Source organism: Uranotaenia lowii, chromosome 2 (genome assembly GCF_029784155.1).
Source record: "Uranotaenia lowii strain MFRU-FL chromosome 2, ASM2978415v1, whole genome shotgun sequence".
In the NCBI taxonomy this organism is placed as follows: Eukaryota; Metazoa; Arthropoda; class Insecta; order Diptera; family Culicidae; genus Uranotaenia; species Uranotaenia lowii.
In genome coordinates, this window is record NC_073692.1 from 148,855,457 (window position 1) to 148,882,833 (window position 27,377).

Genomic DNA, 27,377 nt, shown 5'->3' on the forward strand with positions numbered 1-27,377 from the left:
AACTTTTTTCAGAAAAAGTTTTCTAAAATGTTGATTATGGGTACAATTGATCCCCTAGAGTTGGGTACAATTGATCCCCCTTCCAAACGGCATATTCTTCTTCTGAATTGATCGTTATGATTGCTGATTACGAAATTACTAATATTTATCCAAAAACTAATATTTATCAAACATTTGTCTGAAGAAAAGAGCAAAAATAATTAATTTTCTCTTAATTATCAAAAATAGCGCCTTTAAGTATGCAATGTTATTAGCGTTGAGACAAAGTTATAGAATTTTCTTCTTATGTCTGCTATAAATTGTGAAATGAGAACAAACATGACCAAAATAGTCAATAAACATTATATCTTGGGGTTTTGTTTGATTTTAAATTATATTAAATTTATAAAACTGTAGTTTTGGTTAGGATTTTGCTTAGTGTTATTGTCGAAATTTTATCTTTTTCACATTTACCTACTGGATAGAATACAAGTAAATTGAACGTTCTGCATTAAAAAAGTTTGAAAAAATAAAACACTGTATTGTTTTAATAGCTACCGTCCACACTTACCCCGGTGTACCTTATTTTAATTTCTGACCATTTTTATACATGAAATCTCGTTTCGCGTGTGGTGCTCGGATTTTATTCTGAGTTGATACTTGAAAAAAATTATACATTCATGACAGAAGCTCATGTATTTTTTCACCAAAAGAAAATTCATGTCTGTATGCCATCTTTGTGTGTAGAATATTGGTCGCTTAAAAATGAATTTCGATAACAACCTCCATTGGCGATTCCATCGCGTCGGATTGTTTTATCTTTCAAAATTTATTTTTTCTGTTTATTCTCTCAATAATTATTGCATAAACAAAGGCGCCTTTTTTTTAAATTAATAAATTATATTTCATCACCGAGTATGGATTGAGGCGTTTTAGTACTGTAGGAGAAATGGGGCTAAACGGGCTAAACGCGTTTTCTGTTATCGCTAAAAGAAATTCTATTTTTTTAAAGTCATAAAAGGAAAAAGCAGAGCTGATTTCATAGGCACAAGAACAATTTCATGCCCTAACCTGTCCCGAAGTATAAGCATCGGAGATAAATTCCGAGTAATATCGATCTTTACATTGAAGAAATTATTTAAAAAAAAAAACTCCGGTTGTTGCAGCAGAGCTGTGAGTTTTCAAAAACATAGGCAACTCGTTTTGTTTGACCTCTGGATAGCATCCAGTGTACGAAACAAGACACAATGTTCCAATTCTAGTGCCATTAAGAAGGTAGCTCTTCTAGATACCAGAAATTGACTGAATAAATGTTCAGGATGGTGACTTTCAATGAACTAGTTAACAACAATTTTAGTGAATAATATTTATTTGTTTACGAGCTATGAGATAATTTCTAATTACAGTTTCTGTTTTAATAAAGCACATCTACCAACACCTATTTCCTCAAGACACGCTTCGATTTGCATTATTGTTGATTATTCCTCTTACCAGCATATTCATTTTGTTTGCAATACAACACTTATCTCTCTTGCCTACTAACAGGGTTTAGAACCCGCACTGTGATCCAACAATTCATTCAAACATCATCAGATGAGTCGTGATTGATAACTATTTTGTCACTAGAAGTCTACCAATTTAAAGAAGGTATTCAACATGAATTGTTTTGGACCATCCGTTATCGTTCTGTGCCGTATTTTTTCGTCTTACATATTTATTCTCCGTGAGCTACTTACGAGTAACACGATTTTCACGTTATGAATATGCTTTTGCAATCTTCTCGAACAAACTAATGCAACTTCATCGAAAGCTAACTATGTACATCTGAATGGAAATTCATGTTCCGGAAATTTAAAAAAGAAAAAAAAATACTTGCAAAACCTAGAAAAACATTGAAGAACAGTCTCTTGTTTGGTCGGTATAAAAATAAATATTTCCGATTTACGTAGATAAATTTAAAGCAATACCACACATTCACAATGAACCGTTCTTCGCTTTAAATTTCCTATTCAACCGCATTTCCATTTTACCTACTTAACACTTAACACAAACAGTCTAGCGCTAGAATCATTGCTCCCTGGTGGGATAAACCCTGCTCGACTAATTACATTCAGCAATTTCCGCATCGCCAACGTTGGGCATCTGCTGCTGGCTTTTCGATTTTACCACCATGCAAGAATTGGCCACCGATTCAAACAACCTACAAGAAAAATCAGAATGGATTAAAAAATAGAACAAGGTGAAAATCCAGGTTAAAAACAAGCGCAATAACGTTGATTCGTACTTTTCGATTTCCGGTGCGCAATGTACAAAATCGTGGTCCCAGAACTTGTACGCTGGGTTCTTGATCAGCTCGATGAACGTGATGAGCAAGCCCCATGGGTGTGGCCGGTTCACAATCAACCGTTCCAGAAGAACGCGCGTGATTTGCTCCTGAGGTTTGGGGAAACAAGACACATGATTAAATTGATGATTTTAATGTTATAGCTGCTAAAACAATTTATTACCTGTATTGCCTCCGAGTTAGCTTCCACAAACAGATAGAGAATAGCGCAGCTGAAGTAGTGCGTGTGGCTGTTCGGATAGCGCAGCTGATTGGCAATTGCGTTCAGGAACAGATACCGACCTTCGTTGTCCAGATCTACGGCCAGGTTCTGGAAGATGTCCATATGGGCACTGTGCACGATCGTCGCCATCGTGGGACCCAGATTCTTCGAGCTACATACAAATAGAATAAACCTGAGTAATTTGTATGAACGTTGTTATAAAATAACTTACCGAATGTGAGCAATTGCCTGGGTGCCAACGTACAGCACCAGAGCGTTCATCAGTGGGATATTATAGCGCGAACCCGGCTCGTTCGAGATTTGCAGATTGCTGCGTAGTTCTGAAAGGAACGTCACTGGAGAGCGTGCCTTCAGATATGAATCCAAGTCTTTTTTGAAACTCTGAGGAGTGATTGCCGCGGCGTAGTTTGTGAAAATTCGAGGAGCTCCTCCAATATCCGTCAGCATGTCAACCTTTAGAGATTAAATGGAAATTTGAATGTAAAACAATCGAAAATCAAAAATCGAACATACCTTTAGATTTGGAGTGAAAGGATCCGGCAAACGCATGTTTCTTGGGTAAGCGGAGAGAATGAGATTTCTCATCTGGATACAATTTGGTGGGATGAAGTCACAGAATCCAAAGTGATAATCACAAAGAACCTCAGGGAAGTCATGTAACAATACCAACAATACTCGGAGTGTACCCTTGTACAAATGTTGAACTGGTTTGGCAAGTTCAGCATTTCTCAAGAACGGCGAAAGATATTTGAACAGATCAATCAACAGCTGCGAGTACATAGACCAACCCTTTTGCTGAGGAATAGAGGCCAAAATACGTCCGATGAAAACTCGATGTGAGATGAGTTCCAACCATGAGTAACAGAATCCTGGAGCCAATGAAGGTCTCAAAATGTGGAACGTATGACAGAAGGCTGTTATAACGCTTAAGCTGATGTTTTCAAGCACAGGATCGTGAGCGCTCAATTCTAGGAACAGCATGATGAAGATACGATGGTAGCCCAGCTGTTGGAAGGCAGTGCCATGAACTTCTTGATCCTGTAGAAGAATTCCGACCACAATACCTAACACCTAAAATAAAAAACAATTAAAAGGACTGAAAACGGAAACGACTCAACTTTAACTAACTTTATTCAACAAGTTGAGCTTAGTGTTGGAATTTCCACTTTCGCCAGAGTGCTTGACCAGTAACGCAATCAATCTAACGTAAGCATCGATCCATTGGAAGATTTTGGTCTTCGCATTGGGATCGTTCATGTTACGGTAAGTCAGATCGATACAACACTGGGTGGCGTGGCGGAAGAATCTTGTCAACGGTTCGTCTCCCTTCAAAATTCCGTACATATTCATCTTGTTCACAAAGATACTGAAAGCCTTTATGGGGTCCCGCCCTGCAGCTTGCGTATGATAAATGGTGATCCAGTCTTTCAATAAAAATTCGGTCTTTTCGGCAAAGCCCGGAGGGTCTTCGATGTCGGTGGCCTGCAAAAAAATAAATTTATATTTCAGCTTCTCGACAGAGACCAAAACAATTAAAAAAAATCCAACTTACTCTAGCTTGGATGATGCCCGAGTGGATGTACGATGTCGGACCAGCGAGTGCACGATCCACCAAAAATGTGTTGGGATCATGGTTCGAGCGAAGCATTTCGATAAGATGGGCCAAACCTTCCGGAGCCCTCGGGTGAACGGCCAGACGCGCCAACAAATCGATTGTGTTGAGAAGATCGTTTTCGGTAATCACCGAATTCGGTCGTTCGTCGATAAAATAGGTCTGAACAAGCTGCATCGAGAACACGACCGCTACGTAGTTATTGCCATTATCCATCAATTGCATCAGCATCATATCGTACTGTGGCATATTCACAAAGTTGGAGGATATCAACAAATCTACGGCTTCCACATTGTATCGGATTTCTTCGCGGCATTCTAGCATGTATCTTGTAATGGCCTTATTGGTCCAAATTGGACCGCATGCACGAGGATCCTGCAGTAGACGCATCACTCGCAGATGTATGTCTCGATACAGCTTGATCTGATCGATATGATCAGGTATGTTCATAAGACCTTCCATGATACCTTCGACGGACTTATTCAACAGATTGCATGCTGTTAGATTATCCCGGGATCGACGTGCGATGATCAGACACTCCAGGAGAGTGTGCATATTGTTGACATGAACCTTTGAGAAAATACAAAATATTTAGTTATACCTTTGTTTCTTATTCTTTATTATTTACCTGAAGCTGAGGAATATTAACAGCACCATTCAAGAACGCCTCCATTTTGCTGGCCAATTCATCATACAAAACTCCAATCTCGTCAGCGGGAGCTGCCGGGAACTGTGTTACCGGAATCGCATCCTAATAACAAGCAAACATATATTTCCAAACATCTACAGAATCCAAATCGAATGATTTTCAAGCTTACCATTTTTGGTGCAAACAGTGCATTGTCCCGATCGGTAATCGGCTGAAATCCGGGTATGTTACGAGCGAATTCCTCATAAACAGCCAGCTGACTCGGTGACACGCCTCCCACACTAAGCCGTATCCGCTCCGGCATACGCTCTGCCTGGTAGGTCAAAACACTGGCATCGCAATACCGACGGCCATCCTGTCGGGCAATTTTACGCAGCTCGTAATCCGTCGCCAGCAGTTTGTCCATTTCGGGCACGACTTTTTCGATGGCTGTCTTTTGAATGAACGCCGAAACTAGCTCCATATTGTCAGCGGCCAACTGATTGGCGGCAGCATCCGCTACATCCTTTTGAGCCGGACTGAGTGTAGTCATGAAAGCCGTTTTAATGTTGTTCTGGATGTTTTGCATAAGCTGATCGCGGCAGGTTATCATGGCCATACCAGCGGCCAAGTTTCGAGCCAGATTGTGGGCAGCAGTTCGCATCCGTTGATCATCAGGATCCAGGGCGAAATCCTTTCGAATTATTTGCTCACAAGTTTTCGAAGCAATTTTAACACTGCGTTCAACAACGGGGGTGATCCAATCCGTGATGGTGCGTTCCAGGGCTGTTTTAATAATTTGTTTCAGATGCGGATGGGTATGCAACAGGGCAATGTTTGGTGAGTAAGTCACATGTTGATTTATGCAGGCAAAACTTGTGATGTTGATATCCGAGTAGTGGAAACGAGGCTCTGGAGGACCAGCCACTGCCAATGATGGATCCATCGTGGGAATTGCTGGAGAACCGGAAGGACCAGCAGATCCGATGTCTTCAGGAACTTGCATTACTGCTTGCATCGGTTGCAGTTCTTTGACAGGTTTCGGTTGCGACAATTGGTACTCTATATTCTGCGCACGTTCTGGATCTTTCAAATAAATTGCCGGTTTCAAATCAGCGACATCTATATTCAAGTTTTTGCAAAGAACTTCAATTTCGAATTTTAGGTTTAGCTTCAAATCCGGTTCTTGATGGAGTTCAGCCAAAATATTCATTATCGCCATAGTCCATGGATTAGGTGGCTTGAACACTTTGCTCTTAGCACATGATTCCAAAACTTTAGCAACAAACGGAACGACATAAAGAAGTTCTTGCTGTCCTTTGTTGTAAGCTTCTACCAACAAAGATTTCATATCTATGTCCAAATGGAGAATGGGTTTGTTTCGGCCCAAGGTCATCATGCCCAACCAGTGACCCAAATTCTTCAGCAAGCTTCGATCGGAAAAGTTGGCAATACCCTTATCGGAACGCAGCAAGACACGAATATTGCGGAAAGTTTCCTTGGTTACCAACTTGTTAACATCCGGGATTTTTAAGGCGTCTAAGAAGTTCGAATATAGCACGTGAAAGTTGACTTCGATCGAAGCACGTTTCAACACCAAATACTGAGCCAACCAAATGTAGTAATCTTTTTGAAGAATATCCTTGATCTCTTCACATTTCTGCTGCAAGTTTAACTGACTCAAGTTGTTGAAAATGAACGCCGTTTTGTCTTGAATGGCATCTGGTGGAGTGATAATTTTCTCCTCGCGATCTTGTGTGGCGACCAGTAGCGTGTCAATATTAGTGGCATTGGCGATAGATTTCACTCTCGGTGGTTGACTGGAACCTCCTCCTCCTCCTAGTTGCTGACCAAGTCCTGCCTTCGCTGCTGGTGGTGGAGCCGCGGCCGCCGCTGAAAGATTGCTCGTTCCTGGAACTGAGTTGCTACGATACAAAGGATTTCCTCCGGGGATAACACCTGGTGCCGGTCCTGGCGGAATCAGCTGCGTAATTGACGCTGGCAACGGTCCTGGTCCCAGCGTTTTATTCGGTGGCTCCTGTCCTTGTCCACCGTACTCGATGTACTCAATCAGATGGGGCGGGAACTGATCAAAGTGCGGAATTGTATGCACATACTCACAATACTTCGGGTACAGATGCAGCTTATTCTTGAAGCGATCCAAAGCTGTAATACCGAAATAGTACATTTTAGAACCGTCAGGTTTTTTCAAAGCATCTAGAACGCAACGCAGTGCTAGTCCCAGTGCTACGTAAGTGGTCACGAGATTGCGTTCCACCATGCCCCCAAACAGTTGAGCAGTGATTTGCAACTCTTTGTCCGGGTACTGAGGGAAGAACTTGTACTCTTCAAACAGATTTCGCAACATACATTGATAAACGTCGCATTCCCGACGAATCGATGAATCCTTGAAGCGCTGCAGCATATCCAACACCTCATCGATTGTTAACGTATTGTGCGGAGGATGGTTGTAGATACGCTGGAAGTAGCTATTCGCTTCGTCTTCGATTTCCTTGGAAACCTGTTGGCATCCGATTTCTGGGAATGAAGTTTGACCAGAATTCGGGAGGGCAAGTTTATCGCCAGTTGGAGTTTGCGTTAGCCGACCAATATTTCCAACTGGGGCTGTCGGTGGCATCGACATCAATGGGAAAGGACTGTTCGATGATGGTCCAGCAAGTATTCTAGACGGTGAGGCCGGTGTCGAAACCAGATTGCCCAAAACTGAACCAAAACTGAAGGCACTGTTCCCAGGACCACCCAGATTCAATCCTGCCATATTACTAGCCAATCCGGAAAGTGATTCGACAGAAGGACCTGGGAATATCTGACCACCGAGGGCAGATGCACTAAACGGTCCCTCCAAGCCGCGATGTGCTCGGAGCACTCCCGGTGGTGGAGGCTGTTGTTGTTGCGGAGCCTGTTGAGCACGCGTCTTACTATTAAGTAAAATATTGTATTGCGTCATTCCCATGATAATTTCGGCCACTTCCTGGCTAACGTTACCGACGCAAGATTGGAGACATGTCAAAATTGTAGTCAATGTTTCTGGTGGCAGTTGAGCTGATTTGTGAATCTGTTGGTCTTCTGCAAATTTTGGGAACATTTGTGGGCAGCGACGTTGTAAAAATTTTATTATGGTCTTAACAAACGGCTCACCATGATCCCGGATCTTATCCGCCAACCATTTCTCTAGTTTCAAATACTCTCGGCGCGATGCCAAGCAAGCTAGATCGATGATGAAAATGAACGATCTGACGTTGAGGAGATTTGACAGAGCCTTTAAATCTTGTGCCACATCTAAAATGCGCGACAAACGGGATTGATCATTTTCACCGCGAAGATACCATTCGCTCATTGAATGTAGAATTATGTGTCTCAAAGATGGATTAAAGCTGGTGTTGTTCCAAGCGTGATGTAAAATCGTTCCAGAATTTGGGTGATTTCCAAGGAAGATCGGAATCAAGGTGGTGAACAGCTCCTGACGTGAAACAGCTACCGGAGGGTTTATCTGGAGTAAAGCCATAAACAGTATATCCGGGCACAGTTGAATGGGTATTTTGAATATTTCCATTGCTTGTGCGTAGAATCCATTATCGGCTATGTACAAAAGAACGTCGATCAGATGGAGTGACATCCAAGTTGCTATTTCTTTGTTGTCAGTTTCTGGAGGAGTTTTCAGTAAATCGACAGAAACACTTGTATAGATATGGTCGGCAAACGAATACAAGTCGGGATTCTTCAGAACATTTGTAATCAGCGACAATTGACCTTCGACATTTGTCCACCGTTGATAGATACATTCAACTGGAAAGTTTTGACCCAAACCACTCGCTTGAACACCCATCTTGACTGTTGAAAGCAGTAACGATAAGCCAGCGCGATCCTTTATCAGGAACTCGGAATGATCCAAAGCTAAACAAACATCTTTCCAGTTTAAATTAGGCACAACTTCTTTCAGCGCCTGCACGAAAATCTCCGGTTTCCAGGTGTTATTTTCTCCACCAGTGACCCCTGCCTGACCATCTTTCCCTTTCCCACCGGGATCGCTTCCCTGTGGCCAGAAACTACTAGGGGTCGGTAGGTTAATGCTACTTTCCGAAAGAGACGCATGTGTCAAACACATTGACGATATAATCTTCGCAACATCTTGGGCGGAAATCTCCCGACCACCGACCTTCAGCAAATGGTTCTTGCAATCCTCCAGAGAGGCCGTAAATCCGTATCCGATTTCCATCACCAAACTTCCCCAGGTCGTGTCCATGATTGTAGAACGTAGAAGCGCACGCGAGTTTAGTTTGATCGATTCGGCCGACAGTTCTGAATCCTCAGGATACAACAAGGGAGCCAACACCAACGGAACTCGATCACGCGGAAAGTCTCGGCACAACTGATGCACAAACTTGGACCAGGTGGTATCCGCTAGGCCGAACCTACGATGCTTTCCGTGCGACAGAAGAGCAACGATGTGCTGCAAAAACTCGGGCGAAACGTCGTTGAGACTTCCTTCCTGGCCGGGTTGGCTGGGTTCTAAAAGAAGAGGGGACAATCATTAATTCGTATCAGCTGTGTGTCAGCAATTTCGCGAAGATTTACCTAAATCGATGTAAGCCTGAATCAACCCACTGAGACTGCTGAGGGCGAGAGCTTCGGCGCCTAAAACCGTATCCGTGTGAGTCGACTGCAAAAGTCCGAGAGCGATAACCGCTTCCTGTATCGGCGAACAGCCAAGAGTTTTCGAAATCTGTGCCGCTAAGCTTTGCGATGGGACCAGAGTCTGGGAGGATCACGTGAATACATTTTAGTTGGGGTTTAAAAAAAAAAGAAATATTAAAAACTTGTAGCCAATTTTTCTTTCTCAGTGGCACCCTAGAGTGCATTCAGTTTTTTTTTTATATTTCACCAGTACCGCAGTAAGACTTTATAGGACACTTTTTTGAACCAAAAATTCTTGTGTAATCTTCATCTCATTTACCATGAAAATTTGACCGTTGGTTAGGAGATATTCCGTACTTAGAAACAACTTGAGCCATGTTTTTTTGTTGGCTAGATCCATCTGGTTATTCCACAAAAAGTTTCATAAAAAACGTGGATATGTTTGACGATTTGTGAGTGCACAAATTCCAGGAAATCATTGATGGAAATTCCACAATTAAGGGCCAAATTTTTTTCCAAAAAGTACTAGCTTCCCTTCCATAGGTATCACGGAATTGATGCTCTGTTTGAGTTGAGTCTAGCATTGTGCCAATAAACAAAATCTGATAAAAAGGTAAAAAGCCAATGATTTTTTTTTGGTCGAGGGAGAAAAATCTCCTGTAAAAATCTACATCTAGAATAAGCCTACCCACTATAATTGAGAAGGACCGGTCCAGAAAATAGGGAAAAGCTCCTAAAGTGTCAGGGATTTGGAAAAAGGTTTCTCCAAGTGCGTTGAAAAAGTGGCGCCAGTAGCGCACAAATTTCTCCTCATTTGGAAGATATCTAAAAAAACAAGTAAGTGGGAGCTTTCTCAAAAACCACAGCAAGGTTTTCAATTTTTTTTTTAAATTCAACAAACGTTTATTAGGCCATTTTACTTTTTCAAAGTTTTAGTGAGCCGAGGGTCTGATAGTTTTTTAAAAGTAGGGGGACACTGGAAGGGGTTATCAGAGGAAGAAGGAGTTTGAGAGGGTGTAGGAGAACTTAAATCTATTCGATCCCTTGATCGGGTCCTGGAGGGTCCAAGCTTTTGAAAGGTTATAAATTTCAAATTACAAGAGAAAAAAATACAAAGCTAATTTGTCTGACACAATTGAAAAATTCGGTCATAAGGTTTTACCTTTGCCTGTTCTTAAAGATTTTCGTGTGTAAGTAAGATCAAAATCAGATAAAAACAGACATTTTGTCTAGGAACATCTAGATTGAGATACGATGATTTATTAGACATTTAATTCAAAAGTGATTAACTTTGAAGACTTTGTAATCAAACAAAACGAGTTTGGCTCCTTAAAGCCTAAAGGTATGAGCCGTTTCAAATAAATAATTTACAAAAAAAAAAAAAAAAACTTTGAAGACTTCAAATAATAATCATTTTGTAAATAGGAACATTTTTTCCAATAATTTATAACAAAAAAAATCGATCACTTACCTTCTGTTGGGGTAACGGTTGATCGACTGCGAAACAAACGTTCCCCACCAGCTGTGGCTTGTTGAGCTGCGCGACAAGTTCGCCCAGAAGGATCCGTGCCTGGAGCAGGGAATTGCCGTTGTTGTTGTTGTTATTTGTACCGCTGCTACTGCTGCTGCTTCGAGAATGACCTGATCCTCCTCCTGCACCTGCACTACCGGAAGTACCACTGTCTAGTCCGGAAAAGTCAATCGCAGAAAACAAACACCGCAACAGATGACGATCGGCTTCAAGTCCAAAATCTTTCACCAACTATTTTCAGTATTCGGTAAAATTGAAGTTATTTTTCCAGAAATAAAAAAAATCGTTGTTTGACCGGAAAAAAAGAAGCAAACATTATTTTAATAGCGGTTCTCCCTTTTTTTTCTTGTCTTTTCGTCTCCCGGACAAGAGAGCACTAGCGCTACGCCGTTTTTCCACCAGCAGAAAAAGCGAACCCAACAAAAAAGAAAGGATTAAAAAAAACCGAATCGTGAAAATACTGATTATCTGCCTCGTACTGCGACCACCGGTGGTCACAAAAACCGCCACGTCCCCGGGGGATGATTTTCCATGGTTCAAGGCACTTAAACACTACTTAAAAAGCGGATAATTCAAGGTTTTTCGCTTCGGCTGTTCTGTTCAGTACTCGCACTCGCACTTCCGATCAAACATGGCCGAACGCAAACGTTAATGCGGCCCATCGGCGGCCAGAGAATCGCAAAAGCGGTGAGAAAACTGCACAACGATAGCTCTGCGAACGGAGCCGAAAGTTTGACGGACGGCCTGGAGAAAACAAAAAAGAAATTTCCATGACAAGCAGGAGTGCGAGCAGGATGGAGAATAGGCCGTTAGCATCAGTCATCGTTTCCAGCTCCAGGTTTGTGAACATGCTCCCTGATGCATTTCATTTTAACCCTTTCAGGAACATGGTGCATCAAAGTGGTGTTCGCTATATTTTGTCATGAATTTTTAGATTTTATATGATTAGGATAAAACTTGAATTCTAAGGTTTAAATTGTTTTCCAAGTTTCAAATTCAAATTTATTTCTTGACTGTGTGATTTGTTTTCAGCTCAACTTAACAAAAAATGGCATAATTTAAAAGTTCGCTGGTTTACCTAATATTACACTTTTTGTTCCTGATTTTGTGCATAGCAAATTTTTAGGTATTGAAAAAAAAAACATGGTACATGGTCAATAAATTCATATAACTCAAATCGTGTCAAAAAGTTATTGTTTAAAATATTGTCAATTGCTTGAATTTTAAGACTTTTGCGAGAATCTGTTTTGACAGATAAAAATCTCGCACGAACTAAAACCAACATTTTCTTTATGGGCTTGTGATATAGCTCAGTTGGCAAGTCTGTTGTCTCCTGAGCCGATGTCCGCGAGTTCGAGCCCAAGAGTAAACATCGAACACAGTTGTACCGGATAAGTTTTTCAATAACGATCTGCCAACTGCAACATTGATAAAGTCGCGAATGCCATAATGATGGTAAAACGACTATAATCGAAACAAAAGAAATTTTTTTATGTAAACAATCGTGTGCTAGAAGTTGAAAAAGGAGTATGAAAAAATATCCAACCTCAGAGATCAGTTGCTTCAAATAACATTCATACGCACCGTTGCTATCTCTGCGCTGATTGCAACTATTAAGACCCGGGGGACTGAGATAAAAATAGAAAATACTTTAATAATCACACAAATTGTGCTATGTACCCTATCTTCTTCTGATTACTCCGGTGAGTTTACAATTTTTTGTTATTCGATATCATTATCATGAGTATGATTTTTTCTTCGCGGTTATTATGGGCGAGGCCGATTGTGTTCTTGTGTTTATACTCCGAAAAAGTTTACAATAATTATTGTCTGTTTTCTTGGCCGAATTATTCTGTTTAGCCTTAAGTCAACTCAACTTAAAGCTAACTTTATTTTTGTTAGGAGGGTGAGGAATTGAACCTCATCATCGGATTGAAAATCTGACCAGCAAGCTGACTGAGCTATGACGCTATGTGGAGCGATGACAAAAAAAAGAAAGGTCACCACTTTGGGCGAAATTTCCGTTACTTTAACGTAGCCTGATTTTTATTTCACAAGTTCCTTGATTTTGAAAAAAAAATGTTGGCAACCCTGATTGTAACCAATTGTGCTGGAAAATGGGGCAATTTGAGTTAAAATGAGAGGAACCAGTGATCAGAGAGAGAGAGAGAGAGAGAGAGAGAGATAATCAACGCGCCAACCCTCACCTCGGAAGTACCGGTGACGACAAAAACGAATTCTACGCGCAGCTGGAACGTGAATACGACCGCTGCACAAAACATGATATCAAGATCGTCACCAGGGATTTGAATGCTCAGGTCGGTCAAGAGGAGGAATTCAAACCGACAATTGGAAGGCGCGCACCAGCTGATAAACGAAAACGACCTAAGACTAACAGATTTCGCCGCCTCCAAGAATGGCCGTACGTAGTACCTTTTTCCAGCACCGCCTCCCACACAAGTACACCTGGAGATCACCGTACCAAACGCAGAGAGCGACTAGTTTTGATAGACAGCCGGCACTTCTCGGACATCATCGACGTCTGATCATGTCGAGGCGCCAACATCGAGTCAGACCACTTTCTGGTGATGGTGAAGATGCGCCCAAAACATACGAAAGCGACGCCGGTTAAATATCGCACGACTGTGGTCGCGGCAGACTACGCGCAATCGCTCGAAGCAGCGCTGCCGGCAGAGGCCGAGCTTGACGAAGCCTCTCTCGAGGACTGGTGAGTTACCATCAAAGACAGCCACCAACAGTGCTGCGGAGAACGTCATCGGTCATGTGGAACGAACTCGACGGAACGACTGGTTCGACGAGGAGTTTAGGAGGGTTATGGACGAAGAGAATGCCGCGCGGGGGGCAGTGGTGCAAAGAGGCGCCCGTCGAAATGTGGAAAATCACCGACAGCGGAAGAGGCAGCGAGTCCAAATTTTCGAGGAGGAAAAGGAGTTCGAGGAGCTGCATCGTTCCCAAGAAACACGAAAGTTCTACCAGAAATTCAACGCATCCCGCAAAGGCTTCGTGCCGCAAACCGAATGTGCCGGGATAAGGACGGAGGCATCCGATGGAAAATCGTGAGGTGATAAAGGTTGAAGCAGCAGTTCGATGAACACGTGAACGGCACGCATGCCGCATTCATGGAGGGACCAGATATTCACAACACTGCAAATCCTCAAAAAACGGCCGTGAATCCGATGTCCCTACGCACCATCTATTCATCGACTTCAAAGCCTCATACGACACGGTCGACCGTGACAAGCTATGGAAAATCATGGATGAGAACGGCTTCTCCGGGAAGCTGACCAGACTGATCAAGGCGACGGTGGATGGAATGCAGTGCTGTGTGCGGATTTCGGGTGTTTGCCGAGTTCATTCGAATCGCGCAGGGGGCTTCGCCAAGACGATGGTCTATCCTGCATGATGTTCAACGTGGCGCTAAAAGGTGTTATTCGACGAGTGGTGGGCGAAATGGTGGAAAAGGTGCAACGCGAGACCGCATAGTGGTCACACCTCTTATTCAGAACTCCTATCTCAACCTCCCCGTGGTGCCGGCTGGGATGCAAGTAACCTAAGCGTAGATCGGGTACCCAACCCCGGTGGATGCTTTGGTCACACGCGTCTGTTCTCCAGGTCAGGGACGACGTGTATGAAATTCGGCTCCCGCCAGCTTAGTCCAAGATGGCAGCCCCATCGCGCGATAGGGACTTTAGGCTAACAACCTACTGCTCCCGATTTATTGAATTGAAACAACCGAATTGGAACTTTGGCAACGACTTTCAGCATGAAAACACGGACTAGAATTGAAACTTGGAATGTTTTGACCCTTGCCCAGCCAGGTAACGGGCTGTTCACTAATTACGTAAGCACATAGGGGGGGGTGGGGGGGTTTCACATTTGCTTACGATCTCTTACTAGGGGGGTAGGGGGGGGTTTCCAAAAATCTTACGTAAGAAATGTAACATTAAAAATTCATCACAGCCATACGAAACAAGTTTTTTTTATTCACTACCTATTTGTTGGTTAATTTTGATATTATGTTATTTATCTTTTAATGTCTTTGAATTAATAAATAAAAATGCAGGTTCTAAAAAATTTATAAAGAACCAATTCAAACTAACATGCCATAAAAGACACCAAATCACATTATTAAAAAAGATCATCGTTTTTCGCTTTCCGTCATAACAATCTTTAAAATTGAGAAATTTATAGAAACAAAAAGGAAAATGGCGCGTTGTGAAACCACGATTTGAATCCATCATATTTCGAAAATTACTTCATCTAGAAAAAATCTTTAAAAATCTCATAGAATAAAAAACGTAAGATCTTACTAGGGGGGGGAGGGGGGGTTTTGAAAAATCTTACTTTGTCTTACCAGGGGGGGAGGGGGGGTTGAAAATTTCCAAAATCGTGCTTACGTAATTAGTGAACGGCCCCTAAGCTGGCTCAACTTGCTAGAGAAGCTAGCCGCCTCAAGCTAGAGATATTGGGACTGAGCGAAGTCCGTTGGCCTAACACTGGAGAACACAAGACACAGTCTGGGCAAGTACTGCTTTACTCTGGCAAACGAGGAGAACACGCTACTCTACGCTAACGAGGAGTTGGTTTCCTATTAAGCCCGCAGGCGCATGCGGCCCTCATGAGATGGGAACCGATAAACGAAAGAATAATCGTAGCCAGATTCAGAACACGGATTAGAAACCTTACAATGGTCCAGTGTTATGCGCCAACTGACTGTGCCGATTTGCAGGAGAAAGAGCAGTTTTACAGTCAATTGAACAGCGTGATTGAGAAAATTCCGAAGGGTGACATTCAAATCCACTTAGGCGATTTCAACGCAAAGATTGGCTCCGATAATCAGGACTTTGAGCGCATCATGGGGCGCCATGGTCTAGGACAGATGAGCGAAAACGGAGAGCTGCTTGTAGAGTTTTGTGGCAACAACAACATGGTGATCGGTGGATCGCTCTTTCCCCATCGACCAGCACATAAGGTCACTTTGGTATCCCGAGATAGCCGAACAGAAAATCAAATTTACCACATCTGCATCAGTCGAAAATGAAGAAGGAGCCTCCTTGATGTCCGCAACAAACGAAGCGCAGAAATTGCATCTGACTATCACCTTGTCCTTGATGAGATACGACTGAGAGTCGCGCGTGTCCAGCGGCGAGAGGAGAAAGTCGGATGTCGATACGACGTCCGCCGGTTGGAGAATCCAGAGGTGAAAAGGGCATACGTTGAACACAAAGACCGAGCAGGTCAGCTGCTGACAGATCGAACAGATCAGCGTAATCGTTGGACTGAGCATTTTGAACAACTTTTCCGAGTCACAAATAGTGATGGCCAACAGAACTCGCAGCTCGAGGCGTCAGCAGTAAATAGCATTAATGGCGTCAACTCGGAAGCGTCCTCGCTGGTTGAAATAGAAGCGGGAATCAAGGACATGAAGTCCAACAAAGCACCTGGAATCGATTGCATTCCTGCTTAAATGCTCAAAGCCGACCCTGCCTTGTCAGCCCAAATGTAGCACCGTATTTTCGCTGACATTTGGTATACTACAACATTCCCGGCCGACTGGATGCAGGGTATCCTTGTAAAGGTTCCGAAGAAAGGAGGCCTGACAGAATGCGGTAACTGACGAGGCATGGAACACATCACAACGCTACGAATCATACTGGAACAAATCAACGAATTCTAGGACTCTCTCCTGCTGGTGTTCGTTGATTTCGAAAAAGCATTCGACCAACTTAACCATGAAAACATCTGGGCTGCTCTAAGGCGACGAGGCATTTTCGTGCAAGGTCTTGCACGATGGTGTCTTGTCCGAACCAATCCCGATAAATGCTGGAGTGAGACAAGGATGTATCTTATCACCGCTACTTTTTCTAACCGTAATGGATGAGATTCTGACTGGATCGATTGACTGTGCACCGAACCGAGGATCGCCGTGGAATCCTTCAACAATGGAGCAACTGAACGACCTTGACCTGGCTGACGATATTGTTTTGCTCGCCCAAACACAACCAGATATGCAGAGCAAACTCGACGACCTCACCGAAAGTTCCAAGGCAGCAGGTCTCAAAGTCAATGTCGGTAAGACCAAGTCGATGGAGATCAACACAGCAAATCTCTCCAGTTTCATGGTAGCTGGGCAACAAGTTGAGAAGGTGGAGTGCTTCCAGTATCTTGATAGCCAGATAACGCCTGATGGTGGCACCAGGAAAGACATCGAAACCCGGATCAGAAAGGCCCGATTTGCGTTTGCGAGTCTTCGAAACATCTGGCGGTCACGCCAGATCTCTCTACGAACGAAAATCCGAATCTTTAACTCAAACTTCAAATCCGTATTGTTGTACGGGTGTGAAACTTGATGCAAATATGCGGTGACGACGCGAAAACTGCAAGTATTTGTAAACCGCTGCCTGCGGAATATCATCCGCGCTTGGTGGCCTAGCAACTGGATCTCGAATGAGGAACTACATCGCCGGTGTCATCAAAGGGCGCTAGAAATCGAGATTCGGGAACATAAGTGGAAATGGATTGGGCACACGCTGCGGAAAGATGGAAACGAGATTTGCAGAGAGGCGCTAGATTGGAATCCAGAAAGTCGTCGAAGAAGGGGCAGACCCAGAAACTCGTGGCGGCGAAGCCTAGCCGCTGAAATCCGAACTGTCGACGAGAATCTTGACTGCGACCAGGTGAAGATCCGGATCGTCAACAGTGGAGGTCTTTTAGCACGGCCCTATGCACCGAAGGATCGGCGCGGGATCATTAAGTAAGTGGAGAAAATCAAAGAAAATGAAACTAGTTTTGGCATGGGGTCGTTATTTGGGTACGGAAAAAGTTTTTATGTTTATTTGTTATCTTCCTGCTGTCTAGTGGGAATAAATAAAAAGGGAAGGGGCGCCCATACAAGTTTTTTGGCATGATTCAAGAGCTTATCGGTACCATTTGCGTTATAAAAATGCTTTAAAGGTGATTTAAGACCGTTCTTTCAAAGAAGAGACGGGAAAGATGAGGGAGGCCTTTTTAACATAACTCGAAAATTTATCAATAAAATGGAGTCAAATGTAGCATGTGAAGTTATTCAGTTATGATAATTTGTCATATGGTAGGGAGGATTGTATATAAATAAAACATACATTTTGGCATAACTGAAGAGCTTATGAAGCAAATAAAAACCGAATAAAATTTCAGATATAATAAAGATTTAAAAACTTATTTTAGATCAGATTTTGAAACAAAAAACATAAAAAACTCATTTCTGTAATTCATATTTGTCTTGTTATTAAAAACTGAATTTGCAGAATCTCATAAATTTAGTACAAGAAAAAAGTCGAATTGATTTACTATTTTTTATGTAAAGTCAGATTGTGGGAATACTACCAAAGAACAAAGCACATTTAAAAATAATGAGTCCTGTTAAGTTCTTGCAATGTCTGGTATTGAATCAAAATTTAACATGATTCCTTGATATTAAAATTTATAAAAATATACTTTATAAAAATTAGTTTAACTGAACTTATTAACACTGCAATAGACCTTATAATGAAATCCATTCCAAAAATTAAGAAAAATTGCTTATCACAATATTTATTAGATATTTCATAACCTTTTTAAAACGTTCATCCATAGATGATTTTATTTAAATTATGTGCCTCTCGATAGTTAAAATTTATACTAGATAAATATGCTCAAAACTCGTTGACCTTGTTAAATCAAGCGTGAGTTTTCAAAAGGACGTATGTAACATCAGACAAAATCTGAGAAAAAGGAGGGACAAAATTATGTTAATATAAATAAATGCTATTTAAAGCTGTTTGATCTAGAATCAAGTTTTATCATGGCAGCTGTAGGAAAAACAATAATGTTTTAATTATAGGTTTGAGCATACTGGATTTTTTGCTGTTTCCTAGTGAATTTGTTAAAAAAAATATTTTACACCGTATTGTTGAGTTTTTTTTTTCACATACGCCATAATGATTCGTCGTTGTGACAGTTTAATATTTACATACACCCTTTATGATTCGTCGCTTGGACAAATTGTTTTCATTATGCGTCAAATCAGATACGTCGGTTTTTTCACATCATTGCAGATGCGTCAGTTTTAAAATAATAATTATTTTAAAACTGACGCATCTGCAATGATGTGAAAAAACCGACGTATCTGATTTGACGCATACGACGGTTTGCTGCGATCCTATCTGCTGTGTGTGCGATATTATTTGTTTTGACAGATGCGTCGTTTTACCAAAAAGAGGTGTAAAGAAGAATTTCGAAAACACTGAGAAAAGATGACATAGGTCGTTTGTATATTTTTTTAGCTAACGGCATATTATTTTTTTTTTGTACAAACAGTTAATTCATACAGAAGAAAATAAAATTTACTATACCGTGCAAACAGTAACTCAATTTGTTTACTTTTGCGACATACGTCCTTTTGAAAACTCACGCTTGAAATACTTAAGTCTTGCTCTGAGCCCATATTCGATAACGGTTAGCTGCAATCAGTTGCAGGTATGGACTAAGCTTTGTGCTAATATTTTCGAATGTAAATTAAAATACAATTGCAAAACAAGAAAATGAATTATCTTACCATACGTTTGCATCCTTGAGAATAAATAATCCATGGAAAATCATCCCTTCGACGGATCGGCTTTTGACTATATTGTCATTATATTGAATAATGATTTGTTAGGCGTGGGGTATGAGATGTTTAGTTATTTCGCTTCCGGAAAATGTGGATGTATCAATTCTTTTTGCATAGAGTGACACGGAAATGAATCTGACGACTGTTAACACACAAACGGATGTAGACAATTTCAAGACAATTTTCCACCACAGACACACAAATGGAACATAAAAAGCGTAGCACTAGTTAAAAACTTATCGCGGAACCTTTCAACGGTTCCTGGTTGCTCACCTGTTCCAACTGCCGACTACTCGTGGCAAAGTTTTTCTTATTCAAGTTCGACACCAAGTAACTGATCTGCGTTAGGGCCGATGAGCAGAGCTGCTCTTGGTTCATACTTCCATCCAAAGAGTCTTACGAGCGCTTCCAACGCAGTGACGCGATTGAAGCCCTCTCCGATTGACGCTATCGACAACAACCAACGCGTGAACCACACAACTTCCGGAATCCTTCAATATCGTTATCGAATCGTGGTCCCCGACAGGATGTGGAATGCTATCAGCTGCACGAATTGTTTTTGTTTTCGTAACAAAAGCTGGACAGCATAGGCTGCTACTGTTTCGAGACAACGGTCTGTGCTCACGGGCAATGTTTTTGCTCTTATTATTCTTTTTGACGACGACAGGAAGACTACGGCGGTGGCAAGAAAAGCAATGACGATGATGGACGACGGAAGAAAAAAAGTCCCGAGACGAGGGAGGAAAATTTTCTGCTACAATTTTCACGTTCTGGGCCCACATTGGGGCGCCTGAATCCGGAACGTCCGTTCGCCTCACTAACTACACCACACTTTGCAACCGAAAATGAATCGAATCCGTACCGAAAAATGGGGAAACTTTAGGAAAAATCAACACGCGCGATTCGCAGGCACACTTGATCGTAATAATGGATGATGGAACTTTGGATTCCAACTTCGCATTTACAGTCACCGTCAGCGAGCGAGGTTTCACTTTTTCGCAATCGTTTTCCGGCAAGACCCCGTTGGTAAGAGCGAGAGCAAGAGATTGGCTTGCTTTGTTGTCCCCACTGGTGACAGCTAAACGATAAATGTGGGGTGCGTTCTATGAAAATACTAGGGTGGTAGGTAGCATAGTCGCTGGTTGTACTTTTTTAACTTTTAAATTTAGTTCATAATTATTGTTAATTAAATACATTCCAGAGATTTTAACATCTAAAATCTTGTGGAGCGAAGGTCCAAGAAAAAATCAATTTGTTTTTTTACAATTCGAAAAAATTAAAATTCATTAACTTTTTTGTTTATAATTATTAATTCACCTAGTAGTGCTGACTCCGGAAAATCCTCCATAATAGGTTCTATTAAAGGACTGTATTAGCTCGGGTGAGCTACAATCAGTCCTTGAAGCTCATCTAAGCTCAATTTTCTTTCATGAAACGTTTCTAGAAATCATTGATGATTTAATTTTCAAAATTTACATTTTATTCGAGAGCCTCCAAAGTAACTATTTTAACAGTAGCAGTTACTGTTCATGTAATTCATCGTTGAAATCTCGTAAACTGTTCTTACATTAAATTCAGGAAAAATAGAAATGGGGTACTTTCCTATCTGTTTTGAATTTCCAAACTAACGCTCCAACTAGAACAGATTATTATTATTTTTTTTTTTGGAAATTCTTTATTTGAAACGGCTCGTACCTTTAGGCTTTAAGGAGCCAAACTCGTTTTGTTTGATTACAATTGTGTGCTTATATCTAGTTCACTTTTAAAGAAAAAAGAAGATAGATAGGGAAATATGAAAATAAAAAGAATTATAGACGAAGATCAATAGCTTTAAGGAAAAGGTATATTTCAAACATGTAGTCCAAGTCTATGACAGCCAGCACATAGATTATTATTTTGTTCTTATCAATTTTTAATTCTTATTTCATAACTCACATAAACCAAAAAATCATATACCAGACATGTTGAAATATATTTTACGATAGTTTTTAACATTATTCTGGCCCGGAGAGAGTTCAGGATTGTCGTTTTTAACATATTGAATAAGGACATTTCCGAGAATGTTGCGCATTTTTATTATTCTTTTAATTAATGTCATTGTTATTTGGGATAAATATTGTAAATAAAGTACATAAATAAAATAAAGGTAATTGCATAACAATTTATTTTTTAATGTTCGCTAGGATAGTCGCGTCTCGACTACCAGAGCTTGTCGGAGAAAACGATTTCCTTGAAAATGCTGTCCTGCTTGTCGTGGCTAACGGTGCTCTTCTTGGACACGATGGCATCGTGCACCTTTTCCTTCACATCGCTAGCCTTGAAGTCGCTTCTCATGTAGAACAGTCGCACCACGTGGTCTTCGGTCAGCGATGGGTAACTGGAGAGTAAGGTGTGCAAATCCAGCACCAACATTTCCGCATCACAGGACAGCAAACTGGCCAAATTCGAGATCACATCGATAGGGGAATCGTTTTTGGACACATTCGGGGCCACCTTCTCGAAGAACATCTTGATCTGCTTGGTTTCCTTAACAATTTTCTTGGCCAAAATCTCACACTCTTGGCGCGGTTTATTCAGCCGTTTGGATAACATCGCCTTGATGTATCGTTTTGCCACCAGACGTTGGGCTTCGTTGATTACATATTCAAAGTTATTAGAGCGAAGATGGTTGTAATCCTGGAGATAAAACATTAACTATTATTTGAGACATTTCGGTAAACTATCTCTAACAAACCTGAAAATAGTCCTCCAATGTTACACAAATAGTATCAACCGAAACTGTACTGCCGATCCATTTAGCCGTAAACAGATCGTTAAAATGAACTTCCAAATCTAAAAAGGCTTCCTCGAGCATGAAAATGGCCGCTTCATCTCTCAGCGCATTGTAGGTCGATAACAGTTGGGTGAACTGTTCGTAGTGTTGCGTTTTCGACTTTGGCCAGTACAACTGTTTCATTTGCTGTGCCAACTCGATCATTTGGGCGCAGTTATTGACAATCGTGATAATATGTTGGGTGAAAAATGGCGCCAGACTGCGATCGCGGAAGTGCCGCTCTTTGTACTCGATTATAGCCCCACGGTAGTTTTGACCATATTTTATCACCTGTTGAATGCTTAACATCAACGCGTTGAAGGTCAAGTCGGAATGTATGGTATTGGTGACCTGCAGGTTTTGATCGATCATCTGGAATATGATGACCGGAACCGACGTGTGGTAGTACTGATCGGCCGAATCTGCTGGAACACCATTGATCCAGTCGGTTTTTTCAGTTTCCAACGTTTTGGTCATCCATTCTTGGTAGTTCCGTTCCATGGTTTTAAGATATGCCGTTTCCATCTCTTTGAGCACCTGATCATTCACCAGAGGGCCAACATCGGTAAGATCAATCAGTAGATCTGGATGCTGCATCAGCTCCCGTCCAGGGTAGGTGTTCATAATCCACGATAGAATCGTCACGAATTCGTTACCCTCCAGGCCCATTTGAATTATTTCTTCCAGCTGTGAGAAAGATTATATAAAATAAATATTGTTAAACACCCATGCCTTTACTTACATATTTCGATAGGGCGCTGTGATAGAAATTGACGTACTCTCGCAGGATATTGTAATGAGGAGGAAAGCACGGTACGCACAACGATTTCACCACCCGCAAATCCTCCAGCACAAACTGTCGGGTAAGCTCCAGATCGCGAACCAACCAGAGCTTATTGTCGGCCCGTTCCTCCAGTTTCGAACCCTCGATCCGCTGGACAACCGCCTCGCCCAGCACCTGCATGGCCATCTTGCGCCACCCTTTCGGTCGGCCGGGAGGAATAAATCCAGTCTGCTTTTGCTGCTGCAGTGCAAAAGCATCTGCTTTTTCCTCCCGCTCGATAATGCGCAGCGCTGTCACGATCACGGTCGGTTCCTTGCGGACCGTATTGAGGGTACGCTGCAGGATCAGGCGTATCTTTTTCTCTAGGGTCGTCGATACTGTTTCCACCTTTTCGAAGTAACGTTTCAGGGTAATCTTGTCATGGGCGTTCTGTTTAGGAAGCTTATGGAGCTCGTACAGTAAATCGTCCCGAGAGTTCTCTAAATCCGACAGGCACTGATGGGCGTGCAAGAGTTTATCCTCCTCTATCCATTGCATTGTTTTAGCCACGCTTGATTGCACCGTGAATATGTGCTTTAAGTTCTCCATGGCCGTCATGTACTGGGAATGTTTGGCATTTTCGTCCCGCACCGACTCCAGGGCGTCGTAAATCACGGGTACATCTTTGAGCTGGTCAATTGCCGCTCTCATCTGTTCATCGATTTCGCCGATGTTTTCCAAAGCTGATTGAAGCTTCTTTCGTCCGATTTTAACATCATCCGTCTGGTTTTGCATACAGGTCTTGAGCTGAGCCTCGATGGAAACTTTCTTACGATAAACACGGTGTCGATATTGGTCAACTTTTTCCAGCTGTCCCGGACGCTGAAACATATTTTTAATTTCCTTGATTGCAGCCTGTTTGGCTTCCTCCTCGATTTGCTTCAAATCCATGCTGGAAATACGAGAATTTTAAACAGAAACTCACAAAATTTTTGTGTTTTGAAATTCCACAATAATTTTTTTTTCTTTTCAAAACGCGATGAGTTGATCGGAGTGCGTTCAGGCAGCATTCATATCGTTTTATTTACGTTGTTTGACGTTCGATCTCACGCACACCAACAAAGGATGTATTTATTTATTTATTTTTCTCATCTTGTTTGCATGCATTCAGGCGAAGCATTCCCTCCCTCCCACAATTTCATTTGCATTTCGTTGACAACAGAATAAAGAAGCTCGCATCCATTCGTTTTGAGCGATTGTGATTGAGAAAAGATTGCAACATAAGATTTTTGCATATCTTATCGCTTTTCGCATTGTGTTAATTTGGTGCTCAGTTATTTTATTCTTGAGTAGTTTTTGCTGCCTCGCCTAAACTTTTTGTCGAACGAAATGGTAAGTCCATCTCCACTAGATTTAATCGATCATTTCCGCAATCATCGCTCAATGGTTTTGTTCATTAATTTTCTTACTTCTAGTCCGAAGCGCAGATATGCGACATCAGCCCCGAGGCCAAAGAGGAGATTAACAAATTCCGATTCCGTCGCGATGCAACCAACACCGCCTTGATTTGTAAGTCAGTTTTTAAGTAAGAAAACCGACAAAGGATAAGGGTGAATTTTGCTAAGCTATAGAAAAATTAAGCAGCTCGATGAAGATGAATCATCGATTGGCTATGTAGAAGATTGCAATATATCGAACAGCACTTGGTGATAAACTGATCACGTAGCTTAACTCTGATTCTCAAAGATCAGCCATTCGAATCAAATTTTTAATAATTGTCTACAATACAACATTCATTGTTGTCTATAAAGGGAGGTCCTTAACTGCACATAGTTTTAGGTTTTGAATGATCCATAAATTGTGCATACAATGATAATTTGCATCACTCTGCGTTTTAATTTGATTCGTTACTTACGTTAATTATGAATTGACTTTTGACGGGATTTAAATAAGGTATTGTTTTACAAATTCACAAAACCAACATTTATTAAAATTAAAGTTGAAAGTTGTCAAGATTCGGACATTTTTTTTTCTAAATACTTCATCTAGTTTCTCAAAATGAGGAAAAATACGAATTATGTATCATGATTCAAAAAGTGAAATTTATGCAAAAATATGATATTTGCTACCTTTTAATTCTGTTCATGAAACTCGAAGGAATTCCCTAAAATTTTAAATCTGCAATGTGCATCTGAATCTGAATCTTAATCTGAAATCTGAATCTGAAATATAAAATCTGAATCGAAATCTGAATCTAAAATATGAAGCTGAAATCTGAATCTGAAATCAGACATCTGAATCAAAATTTGAATTTGAAATTATACGTTTGAATGTGAAATCCGAAGTTCTACTCAAACCGGTATTCTAAACGTAAATTTAAAATCGTAATCGAAAATCTGACATACAACTCAGATTCAGAAATTCAGCGCTCAAAATCAGATTTTTTTTTCATGGAACCTTTGCCGTAGCTGTAAAACGTGACTAGATAAGGTTATGTCTCCCTTTTGATCACGCTATTGTTGTTCTCAGTGAAAATCGATCGCGAGAAGCAACTGGTAACCGTTGACGAGCTGCTGGACGACGTCACGGTCGAGGACCTTCAGGAACAGCTGCCGAGCCACCAGCCAAGGTACATCATCTACAGCTACAAAATGGTGCACGATGATTCGCGTGTTTCCTACCCGATGTGTTTCATATTCTACACGCCCCGGGACAGCCAGATGGAATTGTGCATGCTGTACGCCAAAACACGAATGGCCTTGCAGCGGGAGGCAGACCTCAGCCGGTACTACGAGATCCGTGAGTTGGATGACATGACCGAGGATTGGCTTAAGGAGAAACTCAAATAAACCGAACGATATTATATTCCTAAACTGCCAAAAGTCACCAATTGCGCTATATTTTTGTAGGACTCTGGCTCTGCTTTGATTCATTTGATCGAAAAAAAGACCAATTTTGAAAGCGGCGCAGGCACGCTAACTTGTAGGGGTCGCAACATTTATAACTTTTGAATATTACAATCATAGAAAGGTTAATGTATCCCAGAAATCAATAGTAGTAGTATGTTATCTTTGCCTGATTTGATCATCGTTTGGTAACAAAGCAATACTATTAAGAGGTTAGTTATAGGATACTTGATGGATTTTCTAAATGAAAACCTTATATTATATTCTACAATCACATTGCAAAAAGTAATGTAAATGGATGACTTTTATCTAACTCCTCGAGGCATCATGAAATCCAAAGAATTCTATTGAACACATTTTCTTTCCTATTCTATTAAGAATTCATATTTTGCATAAAGATTATATTAAAATCAATCGAATTTATTACCAGCTTGCGTACTTTTCTATTAATATAAATGAAAAAAAAAACACACACACAATTTCCCTATGAAAAGACAGGATTCACATTATCCTATTATTGGCAAACTCTGGTGATAGGCTTTCCATAGAGATACACAAATAAAATGTATGCTAAATAAAGACAAAATCTAGCTGTAGGAATTTATGAAGCCAAGATTTGAGCATTTACTACGAACGATGAAAAAGTACAACGTGAAACATATACATAATAGATAAGTGTGATTTTTTTAAATGCGAAGCAACATATTATCGTCTAACCAGAATAGCAATCGTATACAACAGCAATGAATAAAGGCTACATGATTATATAAAACAAAGCAAAAAAAAAAAATTTTTAGTTTACAACGACATACCTACCATCAATATTCATATCTTTATTTTGATCTGATAACCATTTGATATTTCTAGAATTTTCTTCAAAGGTATAGGTACTTTTCTATCGATTAAAAACTACCTACACAACTTTCCAAAAAGATACAGAAAACGGTCAAATGAAAATTTCGAAGGGCATCTTCTCGAAAACAGTATGAGTGCAAAAATAATCAATTTTGAGTTATAACTTCTATAAGTATACTTCCTCCAACTATTTATTTTATTTTATCAAATCGATCAAAAATTAAAACTTTTCAAATAATATGGGAAATTGCGCAATACGAAAACTTCAAAGAATGTTAACATTCTCTCAAGTGTCTTTTATGTATTCCGTTATATCCCTTCGGCTTCAAAGGCTTCTTTTTCTACTCTCTGTTATTTTAGAAACGTCGCGAGATACGAAGTGATTTCTATCCTGAATGTTTTCGATTTCCTGAACACT

General features: G+C 41.0%; 3 protein-coding genes across 3 annotated transcripts; 1 reads left to right on the forward strand and 2 right to left on the reverse strand.

Moving 5' to 3' along the window:
- Nucleotides 1–1,330: 1,330 nt before the first annotated feature.
- LOC129744079 (CCR4-NOT transcription complex subunit 1) lies at nucleotides 1,331–20,576 on the reverse strand. The gene is made up of 12 exons (XM_055736433.1): nucleotides 19,897–20,576; nucleotides 10,914–11,204; nucleotides 9,383–9,563; nucleotides 4,977–9,316; nucleotides 4,787–4,909; nucleotides 4,099–4,728; nucleotides 3,675–4,028; nucleotides 3,060–3,617; nucleotides 2,758–2,999; nucleotides 2,487–2,697; nucleotides 2,264–2,412; nucleotides 1,331–2,179 (listed from the first exon to the last, which is right to left on the reverse strand). Exons 1-12 carry the CDS (start codon nucleotides 19,999–20,001, stop codon nucleotides 2,080–2,082), a joined length of 7,284 nt encoding a protein of 2,427 aa, XP_055592408.1. The 5' UTR covers nucleotides 20,002–20,576; the 3' UTR covers nucleotides 1,331–2,079.
- Nucleotides 20,577–21,629: 1,053 nt separating this feature from the next.
- On the reverse strand, nucleotides 21,630–24,242 carry LOC129745410 (exocyst complex component 3). Its single transcript, XM_055738476.1, has 3 exons — nucleotides 23,178–24,242; nucleotides 22,358–23,122; nucleotides 21,630–22,299 (listed from the first exon to the last, which is right to left on the reverse strand). Exons 1-3 carry the CDS (start codon nucleotides 24,147–24,149, stop codon nucleotides 21,823–21,825), a joined length of 2,214 nt encoding a protein of 737 aa, XP_055594451.1. The 5' UTR covers nucleotides 24,150–24,242; the 3' UTR covers nucleotides 21,630–21,822.
- A 139-nt stretch (nucleotides 24,243–24,381) lies between these two features.
- Nucleotides 24,382–27,215, forward strand: LOC129745775 (glia maturation factor gamma). Its single transcript, XM_055739111.1, has 3 exons — nucleotides 24,382–24,590; nucleotides 24,674–24,767; nucleotides 25,728–27,215. The coding sequence occupies exons 1-3, from the start codon at nucleotides 24,588–24,590 to the stop codon at nucleotides 26,045–26,047; spliced, it is 417 nt and encodes a 138-aa protein (XP_055595086.1). The 5' UTR covers nucleotides 24,382–24,587; the 3' UTR covers nucleotides 26,048–27,215.
- The last annotated feature ends 162 nt before the right edge of the window (nucleotides 27,216–27,377 follow it).